This window comes from Tachyglossus aculeatus, chromosome 21 (assembly GCF_015852505.1).
Source record: "Tachyglossus aculeatus isolate mTacAcu1 chromosome 21, mTacAcu1.pri, whole genome shotgun sequence".
Lineage (NCBI taxonomy): Eukaryota > Metazoa > Chordata > Mammalia > Monotremata > Tachyglossidae > Tachyglossus > Tachyglossus aculeatus.
The window spans coordinates 50,194,799-50,209,980 of record NC_052086.1 but is presented as its reverse complement, the minus strand read 5'-3'; the positions used below and the strand labels follow the sequence as shown (position 1 = coordinate 50,209,980).

Genomic DNA, 15,182 nt, shown 5'->3' with positions numbered 1-15,182 from the left:
CTCCATTTGGATGTCTGCCCGCCACCTAAAGCTCAACATGTCGAAGACTGAACTCCTTGTCTTCCCTCCCAAACCTTGCCCTCTCCCTGACTTTCCCATCTCTGTTGACGGCACTACCATCCTTCCCGTCTCACAAGCCCGCAACCTTGGTGTCATCCTCGACTCCGCTCTCTCATTCACCCCTCACATCCAAGCCGTCACCAAAACCTGCCGGTCTCAGCTCCACAACATTGCCAAGATCCGCCCTTTCCTCTCCATCCCAACCGCTACCCTGCTCATTCAAGCTCTCATCCTATCCCGTCTAGACTACTGCATCAGCCTTCTCTCTGATCTCCCATCCTCGTGTCTCTCTCCACTTCAATCCATACTTCATGCTGCTGCCCGGATTATCTTTGTCCAGAAACGCTCTGGGCATATCACTCCCCTCCTCAAAAATCTCCAGTGGCTACCAATCAATCTGCGCATCAGGCAGAAACTCCTCACCCTGGGCTTCAAGGCTCTCCATCCCCTCGCCCCCTCCTACCTCACCTCCCTTCTCTCCTTCTACAGCCCAGTCCGCACCCTCCGCTCCTCCACCGCTGATCTCCTCACCGTACCTCGCTCTCGCCTGTCCCGCCATCGACCCCCGGCCCACGTCATCCCCCGGGCCTGGAATGCCCTCCCTCTGCCCATCCGCCAAGCTAGCTCTCTTCCTCCCTTCAAGGCCCTGCTGAGAGCTCATCTCCTCCAGGAGGCCTTCCCAGACTGAGCCCCTTCCTTCCTCTCCCCCTCGCCCCCCTCTCCATCCCCCCCATCTTACCTCCTTCCCTTCCCCACAGCACCTGTATATATGTATATATGTTTGTACATATTTTTTACTCTATTTATTTATTTATTTTATTTGTACATATCTATTCTATTTTATTTTGTTAGTATGTTTGGTTTTGTTCTCTGTCTCCCCCTTTTAGACTGTGAGCCCACTGTTGGGTAGGGACTGTCTCTAGATGTTGCCAATTTGTACTTCCCAAGCGCTTACTACAGTGCTCTGCACATAGTAAGCGCTCAATAAATATGATTGATGATGATGATGATGATGATGATAGAGCACGGTCCTGGGAGTCAGAAGGTCATGGGTTCTAATCCTGGCTCCGCCACTTGTCGGCTGTGTGACCTTTGGCAAGTCATTTCCAAAGCGCTTAATAAATGCCATCATTATTATTGTTATTTCACTTCTTGGGCCTCAGTTACTCATGTGTAAAATGGGGATTTAAATTGTGAGCTCCACACGGGACAGAGACTGTGTCCAACCCAATTTGCTTGTAACCACTCCAGCGCTTAGTACAGTGCCTGACACATAGTAAGCGCTTAATAAATACCAGAATTATTATTAACAATAATAATAATAATGATGGCATTTATTAAGTGCTTACTATGTGCAAAACACTGTTCTAAGAGCTGGGGAGGTTACAAGGTGATCAGGTTGTCCCATGGTGGGCTTACTGTCTTCACCCCCATCTTACAGATGAGGTAACTGAGGCCCAGAGAAGTTAAGTGACTTGCACAAAGTCATACAGCTGACAACTGGTGGAGCTGGAATTTGAACCCATGATCTCTGACTTCAAAGCCCAAGCTCTTTCCACTGAGCCATGCTGCTTCTTACTATTATTATCTGCTAACTTCAGGGTACTCTTCCAAGCACTAAGTACAGTGCTCTACCGAGTAAGCTCCTTGTGGGCAGGGACTGTTTCTACCAATTCTGTTCTGCTGTACTCTCCCAAGCACTTATGGAAGCAGCATGGTTTAGTGGCAAGAGCATGGGCTTGGGAGTCATAAGATGTGGGTTCTAATTCTGATGATGATGATAATAATAAATTATTATTAATTTATTAATTACTATTGCTTAGTACAGTGCTCTGCACACAGTAAGTGCTCAATAAATACGACTGATTGATTAAGCCTTCAGTGAATACTACAGATTGATTGATAGCCAGGAGAGAATAACTCAAGACTGAGCTCCATATCTTCCCTCCCAAACCCTGTCCTCTCCCTGAATTTCCCATCACTGTAGACGGCAGTACCATCCTTCCCATCTCACAAGCCCACAACCTTGGTGTCATCCTCAACTCCGCTCTCTCGTTCACCCCACACATCCAATCTGTCACCAAAACCTGCCAGTCTCACCTCCACAACATCGCCAAGATCCGCCCTTTCCTCTCCATCTAAACCGCTACCTTGCTGGTTCAATCTCTCATCCAATTCCGTCTGGATTACTGCATCAGCCTCCTCTCTGATCTCCCATCCTCCTGTCTCCCAGCTTCAGTCTATACTTCACTCTGCTGCCCAGATTATCTTTGTACAGAAACGCTCTGGGCAACCCCTCCTCAAAAATCTCTAGTGGTTGCCTGTCAACCTACGATTCAAGCAAAAACTCCTTACTCTCGGCTTCAAGGCTGTCCATCACCTCGCCCCCTCCTACCTCCCCTCCCTTCTCTCCTTCTCCAGCCCAGCCCGCACCCTCCACTCCTCTGCTGCTAGCCTCCTTATTGGGTCTCGTTCTCACCTGTCCCGCCGTCGACCTTCGGCCCACATCCTCCCCCTGGCCTGGAATGCCCTCCCTCCACACATCCGCCAAACTAGCTCTCTTCCTCCCTTCAAAGCCCTACTGAGAGCTCACCTCCTTCAGGAGGCCTTCCCAGACTGAGCCCCCTTTTTCCTCTCCTCCTCCCCTCCCCATCGCCCCCCTGCCCTACCTCCTTCCCCTCCCCACAGCACTTGCATATATTTGTACATATTTATTGCTCTATTTATTTTACTTGTACATATTTACTACTCTATTTTATTAATGATGTGCATATAGCTATACTTCTATTTATTCTGATGGTTTTGATACCTGTCTACATGTTTTGTTTTGTTGTCTGTCTCCCCCTTCTAGACCATGAGCCCGTTGTTGGATAGGGACCATCTCTATATGTTGCCGACTTGTACTTCCCAAGCGCCTAATACAGTGCTCTGCACACAGTAAGTGCTCAATAAATACGATTGAATGAATGAATTCATGAATAAATGAACAGAATGAATGAATAACATTGCTTTGGGTGGCTTTTGGGGTAGATCCCTAGGGAGGGAGCTATTCTGGTGTTTGAAAAGGAAAAAGAGGATGAGTGAAATTGCATTATCCAGAGTCTAAAGAAATGGGCAGTTGTTTCTCTCCAACGAGGAAAAGGGAAATCTAGCTAATTCTTCCCAGGTGTCTCCACAGCTGCGTTCAGCCTGAAGCAGGCTGCCAGCAAGACTCAGGTGGCAGGTGACCTCGTTAGTGTCCCCTCTACCTTCCTTTGAGCTGAGACCCCATCAAGTAGGATGAGGGGGTTTGAGGAGCAAGTTATCACCCGGGACTGAGACTCCCTTGTGGGTTCACAGAATCCTTTTCGGGAGGCAGTGACTTCGATAAGAGACCCCCCTCAACCCCCGGCCCTCAACCCCGTCCCAACCCCAGCCTTCCCTCGCGGTCAATGCCTAGCTCGGAGAAGTCAGTCTCCTGCGGTTGCCCTGTCTACTTACTTACCCCAATCGGGATAGTCTTGGTTGTTGCAGTAACTTTTCCCTTTGGGTAAAGGGTAGAGATAGTGGCCACAGCTGCAGTTGCGGATCATGTGGTCCTGGAAGCAAGAGCGCAGGCAGGCCTAGGGGAGAGGTCAAAGGCACAACTGAAAACTCCTGACAAATCTGCAGGACACAACCGTTTCCAGGAATCCAGAGACACCATTTTTTTTTCCCCTGCAGGTTAATGGGAGCGTTTGGGGTTCGTCGTTGAGGACTCCTGGATAGCATCTTTCTGGCTGCTCCTGAGAAAAACAATCCCAGCTCTGTTGGACTCAAAAGGGCCTACCACTCCAGTTTAGTGAGAAAGACTGACATCAGCGCTCGGCTCAGAGGTAGCAGGTGACAATTTTTATCCCCGTTTTTGCACAAATGGAATCATAACGATCCCAATGCCACAGTGAGGCAATGCCTTCTTTTCCGCGGCCGTCAGATGCAGATTCAATCATACCGGAGCCTGCCGGCCATCTTGGGATGGAGGGAGGAGGGGCCTATGGGATCTGGACCGGGGAAACTGAGGCCAATAGAGGTGAAGGGATCTGCCCGAGGTCACTGAGCAGGGGTCAGAACCACGGCCTCCTGCCTTTCAGCCCAAGGGTCTCCCCTGTAACTCTGCCATGGGGACAGAGATCCTGAAGCTCCCTTATTACCTCATTAAACTTTTGGAGATTAGGAACAGAGTGAAAAGGCCACACCAAGGAGGGGAATCTCATTCTGCGTGGGCTTTGAGCCTGTGGGCTTGTGCCCTGCATGCTAGGTTGATTTAGCAGTGGCCCCGCCCAGGGAGAACAGCTGTTTAGGGCCAGAGTTCTTTCTCAGGGTGGGAAACACTGCCCATCCTCTCTTTGTTCAATGTTACAGACTCTTCCACCCTCCCAAGGGCTGGAAAGTGTGTGGGCAGCACAGCAGTTTGCTGAGGCTCTTTCCAGCCCCAAACTCCCTTCTCTCACCCCTCTCCTCCCACACCCCTCCCCAATCAATCAATCAATCAGGGGTATTTATCGAGCACTAACTGTAGGGAGAGCACTGTAGTAGGCCCTTGGGAAAGTACAGTATAACAGAGTTAGATGTGATCCCGGCCTACAAGGGGCTTACCATCTAGAATCTCCAGGAAGTGCTTTTGATTGATGCCCCAGCTGAGCACCAGTGAACGGGACAAGCAAGGACATTGGGTGTGGGGGGAGGGCACTTGGTTTTGAGGGCTCAGCAGACTGAAGGAGGATTCAATTCTGCCTCCATAACTGCTAAAAATGCCATAAACCCCTTTAAAAGCTGGAACTGGCTTAAGGAAAAGAAGTCTTTTCATGTGACTGGTTCTCTTCTGAGGCAGAGAGAAGGAATGAGTTTGTCCTTGGGCCCAGAGCTAAGTGATGATGAGGATGATGGTATTTGTTAAGCGCTTACTATGTGCCAAGCACTGTTCTAAGTGCTGAGGAAGATACAAGGTAATTAGGTTATCCCATGTGGGGCTCACAGACTTAATCCCCATATTATGGATGAGGTAACTGAGGCACAGAGAAGTTAAGTGACTTGCCCAAAGTCACGCAGCTGACAAGTGGTGGAGTCAGGATTAGAACCCATGACCTTCCACTAAGCCATGCTGCTTCTCAAAGTGATGACCCAAACAGGGATAAACAATGCTCTTGACACTTGACTTTTTAAAATGATATTTGTTAATCACTTACTAGGTGACAGGCACTGTTCTAAACGCTGGGTACAGCCCCATGTCCCACATTTTATAGATGAGGTAACTGAGGCACAGAGAAGTTAAGTGACTTGTCCAAGGTCACACAGCTGACAAGTGGTGGAGCTGGAATTAGAACCCAGGTCTTTTTGACTCCCAAGCCTGTGCTCTATCTACTATCTATCTACAGAGTAACAGCGTGGCTCAGTGGAAAGAGCACGGGCTTTGGAGTCAGAGGTCATGGGTTCAAATCCCAGCTCCACCACTTGTCAGCTGTGTGACTTTAGGCAAGTCACTTAACTTCTCTGGGCCTCAGTTACCTCATCTGTAAAATGGGGAATAAGACTGTGAGCCCCTCATGGGACAACCTGATCACCTTGTATCCCCCCAGCGCTTAGAACAGTGCTTTGCACATAGTGAGCACTTAATAAATGTCATCATTATTATTATTACTAGGCCATGCTGCTTCCCTATGACTTGATGTCATTGCTTCTCCCCTGTTCCACTAGGGACTTGGTGCTTTTGGCATTACGACTACTACTACTACTACTATTAATGGCATTTGTTGAGCACTAACTATGTGCCAAGCACTGTACCAAATGCTGGGGTAGATAGAAAATAACAAGGATGGACACAGCCCCCGTCCCACATGGGACTCAACACTATCGATTCAGCCTCAGATTTACTACCAGGCCATTTCATTTTGGAGGTTATTTTGGAGCACAGACCCTTCCCTGTAGCATCCTGCCCCCTCCTCCCTCCAGCCACCCCCACCCTAACAAGCACAAGTGGGAGGAGGGGAGGACTGAGGGAGGGAGTGTAGCAGAAGTCCCTTTCTCCCCTCTCCCAAGGAAGATGGGTTCCACTGCCTGCCGAAGATGACACACCAATATTTATTAAAAATAATAATAATAATGGCATTTGTTAAGCACTTACTATGTGCAAAGCACTGTTCTAAGCGCTGGGGGGATACAAGGTGATCCGGTTGTCCCATATGGGGCTCACAATCTTAATCACCATTTTACAGATGAGGTGACTGAGTCTCAGAGAAGTTATGTGACTTGCCCAAGGTCACAAAGCAGACATGTGGCAGAGTTGGGATTCGAACCCATGACCTCAGACTCCCAAGCCCCGGCTGCTTCTCATTATTTCCAGGCTGTTTCCTCCTGCCCAAGCCACCGTCGTCGCCACAGACTCCTCCTTCCATCCCATTTACTGCTTGGACCTCTTCCCCTGGAACACGCAACCCCACCCACTCCCCGCACCTCCACGGGTGTTCTTGCTCAGGCTGAACCTAGGCGGACTGAGGCAGCCTCTTAGCCTCTGAGCCGTCACTTTGAACAGCTCCGCCCAGACACCTGCAAGGAGGTAGATGCACTGACCTACAGAAAGAGCCTGAGGGAGCTGAGAAACCCCTCAATCAACCAATGGTATTAATTAATTAATAATAATGATGGTATTTGTTAAGCGCTTACTATGCACAAAGCACTGTTCTAAGCGCTGGGGGGATACAAGGTGATCAGGTTGCCCCACGTGGGGCTCATCGTCTTAATCCCCATTTTACAGATGAGGGAAATGAGGCACAGAGAAGTTAAGTGACTTGCCCAAAGTCACACAGCTGACAATTGGCGGAGCCAGGACTTGAACCCATGACCTCTGACTCCAAAGCCCGGGCTCTTTCCACTGAGCCAAGCTGCCTCTCTGCCATTAAAAAAGTCATTAATTGAGCAACTACTCTGTGAAGAGCACAGTACTAAGTGCTTGGGGGACTACACTCCAACAGAATTTGCAGACACGTTCCCTGCCCGTAATGAGCTTTCAGTCTAGAGGAAACATGGGGTCACAGCTCCCAAGGGGCGGCTGCCTCTTACTCTGCAGAAGCAGGGTGGGAGATGGAAAAACAGGGCGAGCCAGTGAGGTGCATGCTCTGATGAAGGCTGTTTGTCAGGTTCTCAGGGCAGATCAGCAGAAAATAATTATCCATGGATTGTTTCCTGTGACTAAGGCCAAAGGGGAAAATAGCATCTTCCATGTTTCCTTTGTCTCAAGAGAGACAGGAACAGAGGGGCAACGTGTCCTGCATTCAAATCTCATTTAGGGAGACTGGGGACTGCTCCTGGGCCTCAATTTCCCTCCTGCCCCTTCCTTGAAGCGCTGCAGTGAGAATAATGAGAGTGATAATAATAATAATGGTAATAATAATAATAGTATTTGTTAAGGGCTTTCTATGGGCCCACCACTTTGCTAAAACACGGGGTAGATACAATTTAATCAGATCCAACCCAATCCCTGTCTTACCTGGGGCTCTAAGGAGGAGGGAGATGGGGTACTGAATCCTTATTTTACAGATAAGGAACCAAGGTCTAGAGAAGTTAAATGAAGCAGCAAGGCCTAGGGAAGCAACGTGGCTCAGCAGACAGAGCACGGGCCTGGGAGTCGAAAGGACATGGGTTCTAGTCCCAGCTCTGCCAACTGTCCCCTGTGTGACCTTGGACAAGTCACTTCACTTCTCTGGGCTTCAGTTTCCTCATCCATAAAATGGGGATTAAGACTGCAAGCCCCATATGGTACTTGGACTGTGTCCAACCTAATTACCTTGTATCTATCCAAAAGCTTAGAACAGTGCAGGCACATAGTATACACTTCACAAACACCATAAAAAAAAGTCAAACACAAGGTAATTGGCTGGATTAGAATCCAGGTCCTCTGACTCTCAAACCTATGTTCTTTCCACTAGGCCATGCTGTCTCTCTAAAAAGCATTTAGGGGAGACAAAATGCGGCTGAGAATGACTTATTCTGGGGTCCCATTCACACTGTGGGGGAAAATGGGGGCTCCACTTTTAAATTCCGCTCGAGACTGTTGATAAACACATAGGATTATCTTGCATCTACACTTAGTCCAGTGGTTGGTGCATAGTAAGTGCTTAACAAATACCACTTCCAGATGGTGACGTTCACGTTTGAGACAACAGATTGGACAGGGAGGGAAAGCTTTGGTGAAGGTGGGGAAATAGGAGCTGAGAGGAGCGTCACAGGAATAGCCAAGCTGTTCTCCAACAGATGATATTTCTGGACACCCTGTTAGATGATATTTCTGGTACTTTTTCTTACCACTTGAGAGACTTATTTGTAACCCACTGATTCATGATGGAATCAATACATTTTTCTCTAATCATAAACAGAAGTGAATAATTAAAAGCCATCAAAATCTAATCTTTTGGGAGACTCGCTGTATCTAATCTTGAATAGATAGGCCACGTCCAAAAGCGATAAGTTCCAGAGTCATAAATGGAATCAAGTCTTTTTTACCTGTATGGAGTAGGACGTGTTATATTTGCTGTAGAGATTTGGGACAGGGACATCAGATCCATTGACAGTGCAGTGACTGTAGGGTTCTCCCATCCGTTCCAGCTTATCCTGCAACGAAACAGGGTTCATTCATTCATTCATTCGGATTTATTGAGCACTTACTGTGTGCACAGCACTGTACTAAGCACTTGGGAAGTACAAGTTGGCAACATATCGAGACAGTCCCTACCCAACAACAGGCTAGGCTCACAGTCTAGAAGGGGGCGACAGATAACAAAACAAAACATGTGGTCAGGTGTCAAATCATCAGAATAAATAGAAGTAAAGCTAGATGCACATCATTGACAAAATAAATAGAATAGTAAATATGTACAAGTAAAAAAGAGTAATAAATCTGTACAAACATATGTACAGGTGCTTTGGGGAGGGGAAGGAGGTAGGGCGGGGGGGATGGGGAGGGGGAGAGGAAAAAGGGGGCTCAGTCTGGTTATAATCTTGCAATTCCTCCTGGCTCCCAAGAGAACCAAAAGTCCCCGTTGGCCGGTGGACAAACATGAGGGGTTAATTGGCAAGCAAACATGGTTGGTCAGCTTGTTAACCCTACCAGGTAGCACATGGATAATAAAATCAATAAAACTGGGGCTCTTCCTCACTCACTCAAGATAAAATGTTCCTCCTTCCAGGCGAGCTGGCAATTGGGTTTCTGGGGAAGGCTGTTTTAAAGTGTGCTGCAGCAATGAAGGAAGGGGAGCAAATGTTCCCCTTAGGAAGCAGGATTTCTGGGGTCACCCCTGCTTGGGGGGGTCTGACCCCCCCAAGTCAGAGGCTGGCAGACCCAGACCTTCCTATGGACCAAAGGTGCTAGACCCCAAGTTAGGTGAGCCAAAGCCTACATCCTGGGGCAGAGAAGCAGTATGGTCTAGTGGAAAGAGAACGGGCTTGGGAGTCAGAGGTTGTGGGTTCTAATCCCATCTCCACCACGTGTCTGCTTTGTGACCTGGGCAGGTCACTTCACTAGGCCTTCACTTCCCTTCACTCAGTTACCTCATCTGTAAAATGGGGATTGCTACTGTGAGCCCCATGTAGAACAGGGGCTGTGTCCAACATTGCCTTGTATCTACCCGAGAGCTTGAACAGTGCTTGGCAGGTAATGAGTGCTTAACAAATACCATAATAATAATAATTATTATTATTAGAAAGAGACCTCTTCCTGTAATCTCCTTTTGTCTGTACCAGGTGTTTCTCTCTTCAGAACTCTTGCTAAAATGGGATGAGGAAGAGCGTGTGTGGAGAGGGAAGAGAGCTTGTTGTGGGCAGGGCATGTGTCTGTTTATTGCTATATTGTACTCTCCCAAGTGCTTAGTACATTGCTCTGCACACATTAACTGCTCAATAAATAGTGACTGAATGAATGAGTGATTTGGGTGGGCAGGGGTTGTCATGCTCTTCCAAGCGCTTAGTACAGGTAAGCACTCAATAAATACGACTGACTGACTGACTGATTCCCCTGGGCCGGAGGGAGAGCGGCCTCTTCAAGGAACAGAAAGCAAAGGGAGAGACAAAATCAAGCGAAAGTTCGCAGGGAGCAGATGCAAGCGGCTTTACGGAAAGCATTTGGGCAGATAAGTCCTCCACAAACAAGGCTTCGCCTCTGAGCAGGAGTCCCGCCGGCCAGCTTCGGATTCAGCCGGTTTGGGCTGGCAGCCAGCCCATCAGTTAGCGCTGGGCTTTCTTCCCGGGCCGCTGTGTTGAGCCAGAGGGCAACCCGCACGTACCACTAACACCCCGATGGAGGTCTCCGTGCCGGCCATGGCATAGATGCCCTCGTCCCGGAGGAAGGGAAAGCTCCGCTGCTCGTGCAGCATGAGCCGGGCCCCGGCCGTGGATGTCAGGTAGGGGATGTAGTCTTCTTGGCTGATGTCCAGGATTAACTTCAGCCCTGGTGGGGGAACATGAGTCACGACATTAGTGGAGAGACTGGCAAAGTCATCTTTGGCAGCGCACACATCGCTCCTCTAGTGCTCGCCTTCTCACTGTACCTCCAACTCACCTATCTTGCCACCAAACCCTCCCCAACCGTCCTGCCTCTGGCCTGGAATGCCCTCCCTCTTCCAAGTCTGACAGAAAAATTACTCTCCCCCCATTCAAAGCCTGATTGAAGGCACATCTCCTCCAAGAGGCCTTCCCCAACTAAGCCCTTCTTTCCTCTTCCAGTCCCTGCTGTGCCAATCTGACTTGCTCCCTTTATTGGTCCCCACTCCCAGCCCCACGGCACTTATGTAAATACCTGCAATTTATTTATGTATTTTAATGTCTGTCTCCCCCTGTAAGCCCATTGTGGGCAGGAAATCTGCCTTTTAATTGGTCTTTTGTACTCTCCCAAGTGCTTAGTACAGTGCTCTGCACACAGGATGCACTCAATACATATGATTGACTGACTGATTCATGGAAAGAGTACCAGGCCAGGTTTTTATCCTTTATGTACTTTCTTCACTTCTGCAGAATCCATCCCTTCCTCTCCACCTAAACTGCCACCACACTGGTCCAAGCCCTAGGGCTCTGCCTTAGCCTTCCCCCCACCCCCAAGACCTTCATACCTTTGTTCTGCCCCCTAATGCATATTTCACTCTGTTGCCCAGTTCATAGAGAAGCAACTTTGGCAGTTAGAGGACCTGGGTTCTAACCCTGGTGTCCCCCCGCCCCCCACATTTATCCACTGTGTGACCTTGGACAAATAACTTCTCTGGGCCTCATTTCCTCAGCTGTAAAATAGGGATGAAATATCCATTCTCTCTCTCTCCCTTAGACCGTGAACCCTGCATGGGACAGAGACCGGATCTGAGATGACTGTTGCATGTCTACCCCAGTGCTTAAAACAGGACTGGGCACATAGTAAGCGCTTAACAGATACCACAATTCTTATCATTTGTCCTGGCTGAAAGGGGAGATCAGGGGCCTCAAGACCTGCGCCTGCTGCAAAGTACCTCTGGCCTGGTCTGCTGCCGCTGAAGGGATGGAGCAGTGTGACCTAGTAGAAAGATCACAGGCCCGGGAGTCAGAGGACCTGGGTTCTAATGTTGGCTTCACCACTTGTCTCCCATATGACCTTGGGCAAGGCACTTCACTTCTCTGTGCCTCAGTTCTCTCATCTGCAAAATGGGGATGCAATACCTGTTTTCCCTTCTGCTTAGTGTGTCCCATGTGGACCCGATTACCTTGTATCTACTCCAGTGCTTAGTGCAGTGCTTGGAACGTACCTTAACAAATACCACACTTACTATTGTTATGGAACCAACTTCTCTGGATGGGCCCAGCAGTGGCCATTACTAGGGCAGCTGGCTCACCACTTTTTTTTTTTTAAATGGTATTTGTTAAGCGCTTCCTATGTGCCAGGCATTGTACAAAAAACTGTAATAGATACAAGTTAATCAGGTTTGACACAGTTCCTGTCCCACGTGGGGCTCACAGTCTCAATCCCCATTTTACAGATGAGGTAACTGAGGCCCAGAGAAGTCAAGTGGCTTGCCCAAGCTCATGCAGCAGACAAGTGGCAGACCTGGGATTAGAACCAAGGTTCTTCTGACTGCCAGGCGTGTGCTTTATCCACTAAGCCACGCACATGGCTTCCAGTTTTACCCAGCCAGGCCAGGCCTGACCTGTAGAACAGCAGTCTCTTGAAGGCTGAGGTAGTCGAGCCAGGGCTTGACTGTACAAACTCTCTCACATCCTACACGCTCCAACTCCATCCCAGTCCATGCCACGGAATGGTCTAGGTGGAAATTCCTTCCTCCCCTGATCCTGGCATGATGTTTGGATGCCCACCTGTTCCCCTCTCCTGTAGGAAACAGGGCTCCACACTCTAATAATAATAACAATAATATTTATTAAGCACCTTTATAGGGTATTCATTAAGTGATTACTATGTGTTAAGCACTCTTCAAAGTGCTGGGGTAGATATAAGTGTTTAGTACAGTGCCCAGCACTTAGTAAAGTGTCTGGCACACAATAAGTGCTTAACAAATACCATAATTATTAGATTATTATTATTAAGTGAATTGTCAGACAAAGTCCATGTTCCACATGAGAAGCAGCACAATCTAGTAGCTAGAGCATGGACCTGGGAGTCAGAAGGACCTGGGTTCTAATCCTGGCTTTGCCTTTTGTCTGCTGAGTGGCCATGGGCAAGTCACTTAACTTCTCTGCTGTTCCGTTATCTCATCTGTAAAATGGGGATTAACACTTTGAGCCCCAGGAGGGACAGGGACTGTGTCCAACCCGATTACCTTGTATCTTCCCAGTGTTCAGTACAGTGCCTGGCACATACTAAATTGCTTAAGAAATACCAAAATAAAATGGGGCTCAAAGTATAATTAGGAGGAAGAACAGGAGAACTGAGACCCAGAGAAGTTAAGTGACTTGCCCAAGGTCATACAGCAAGTATTTGGCAGAGTTGGGATTAGAACCCGGGACTTTTGACTCCCAAGCCCATGGTCTTTCCACTAGGCCAAGCTGCTCCTCACTTGGCACTTACTGTGTGGCAACACTGGGGCTTAGTACAAAAATTTGCACAAACAGGTGTTTGATAAATGATAAAAACTAGTGATACATGTTCTCTCTCTCTCTCTCTCTCTCTCTCCTTCCCTCCCTCCCTCCCCCAACCAGCATAATGAGGCTAAGAAACAGACTCCAGGGTTCTGGCTCCTTGTGCCACACCCTAGCTGGGCTGCCTTTCTTAAAGGCCTTCGCCACTTGAGCGAACTGGAAAAGAAGGGCATTTCAGCCCCCCTCCCTTGTCCGTTCCCCCCTAACATTTCTTCTCTCCTCTTTAGAACAGTGATTTCCCCAACACAACCTCTGGCAATAGTTTGGTTTCTGCTCCCTGTGATGGGGAAGGCCGAGGCTTCGCGCTTTGACCTCGCCGCTTCTCCTTCCTCCACAGCGGTGACTGCTGGGCCTCTCCGGGTAGAGGCCGTGACTCACCAAATTCAGCCCCGGGATTGGAGGAAGGTAGGGCTTTCTCCCTCATGCCCCAGTTGAAGATGTAGCAGTTGCCATAATCGGGGTGAAATAGTGCAGTGAAATTCCTGAAAGAAAAAAGGACACTAACTGAACTCAAGATGAAGAGGACTCCGGGCTCAGGAAGCCTGGGCCACAAACAGCTTCAGGCAGTTTAGTAAAGACCAAGTAGGTGTTTAGAATCTGGTTAATCAATGAGGAGCATGGCCTAGTGGCAAGAGCACGGGCTTGGGAATCAGAGGTCATGGGTTCTAATTCTGCCTCCATCACTTGTCTGCTGTGTGACCTTGGGCAAGTCACTTAACTTCTCTGTGCCTCAGTTATCTCATTTGTAAAATGGGGATTGAGACTGTGAGCCCCAGGTGGGACAACCTGATCATCTTGTATCTACCTCAGTGATTAGAACAGTGCTTAGCACATAGTAAGCACTTAACAAATACCATAATAATAATAATTATTATTAATCTCCATTGAATGCCTGGATTTCCATCGCTGACTTTGGATGGGGTTTATGGTGTGCAGAACGCTGTACATGCGCTTGAGAGAGTTTAATATGAAAAAGGAGGTGTAGATGATTCCTGCCCACAAGCACCTTATAGAGTAGAGGGGGAGACAGACATAATAATAATTCTAGTACTCATTAAGCGCTTACTGCCATTCACTGTGCTAAGCACTGGTGTAGATATAAGTTAGTCAGGCAGGTTGGACATAGTCCCTGTCCCACAGAGGGCTCACACTCTTAATCCCCATTTTACAGATGAGGCAACTGAGTTTCAGAAAAGTGAAGTGACTTGTCCAAGGTCACACAGCAGACACGTGGTGGAGCTGTATGACCTTGACTCCCAGGCCCATGCTATATTAACTAAGCCCTGCTGCTTCTCGTACATTAAAATCAATTACAGATAGATTTGTACATAAGGGTTGTGGGGCTGGGGGAGGGTTGCCTGAGGGGAACAGACCCAACTAAATAGGTGATGCAGGAGGGAGGGAGGGCTAAGACAGATGTGAGAGCTTAGTCAGGGAAGGCCTCTTGGAGGAGATGTGATTTGAAGAGGGGGAGAGTGATGATCTGTCAAATATGGAGGGGGAGGAGGTTTCAACCAGGGGCAGGATGTAGGCAAGGGGTCACAGTGAGTAATGAGAAGTGGCATGACCTAGTGGAAAGAACACATGTCTGGGAGTCAGAGGACCTGAGGCCTAATTCCTGGTCTGCCAATTACTTGCCGTGTGCCCTTGGGTAAGTCCCTTAACATTTCTCTGTCTCAATTTCCTTTACTGTAAAATGGGAATTCAATATCAGTTCTCCTTCCTCCTTTGACAATGAGCCCTGTGTGGGACAGGGACTGTGTCCAAATTGACTAATGTGTACCTACCTCAGTGCTTAAAACAGTTCTTTACAAAAAGTAAGCACTTAAACACCTAATAACAGAAATAAACTAAGATGAGCTCGAGGTACAGTGAGAAGGTTGGTGCTGGAGGGGTGAAGTGTGTGGGTAGTAGGAGATCAAGAAGGTAAGGGAAGACGCAGGGGCATGTAAAAGCCCTCTGGAGATCACTTAATTCAACCCTCGGCCTTAAGGAACCCTGTGGCT

The 15,182-nt window shown here is 48.4% G+C and overlaps 1 protein-coding gene across 2 annotated transcripts in view; it reads right to left on the bottom strand.

Moving 5' to 3' along the window:
* The window catches only part of SCNN1B (sodium channel epithelial 1 subunit beta), an 82,245-nt gene that overhangs the window by 16,934 nt on the left and 50,129 nt on the right, over nt 1–15,182 (bottom strand). For both annotated transcript variants that reach the window (XM_038762285.1, XM_038762286.1), the window contains 4 exons: nt 13,555–13,658; nt 10,350–10,513; nt 8,575–8,682; nt 3,545–3,662 (listed from right to left, as the gene is read on the bottom strand). In XM_038762285.1, coding sequence (XP_038618213.1) covers nt 3,545–3,662; nt 8,575–8,682; nt 10,350–10,513; nt 13,555–13,658 — 494 coding nt within the window. The remainder of the gene's footprint in view (nt 1–3,544; nt 3,663–8,574; nt 8,683–10,349; nt 10,514–13,554; nt 13,659–15,182) is intronic.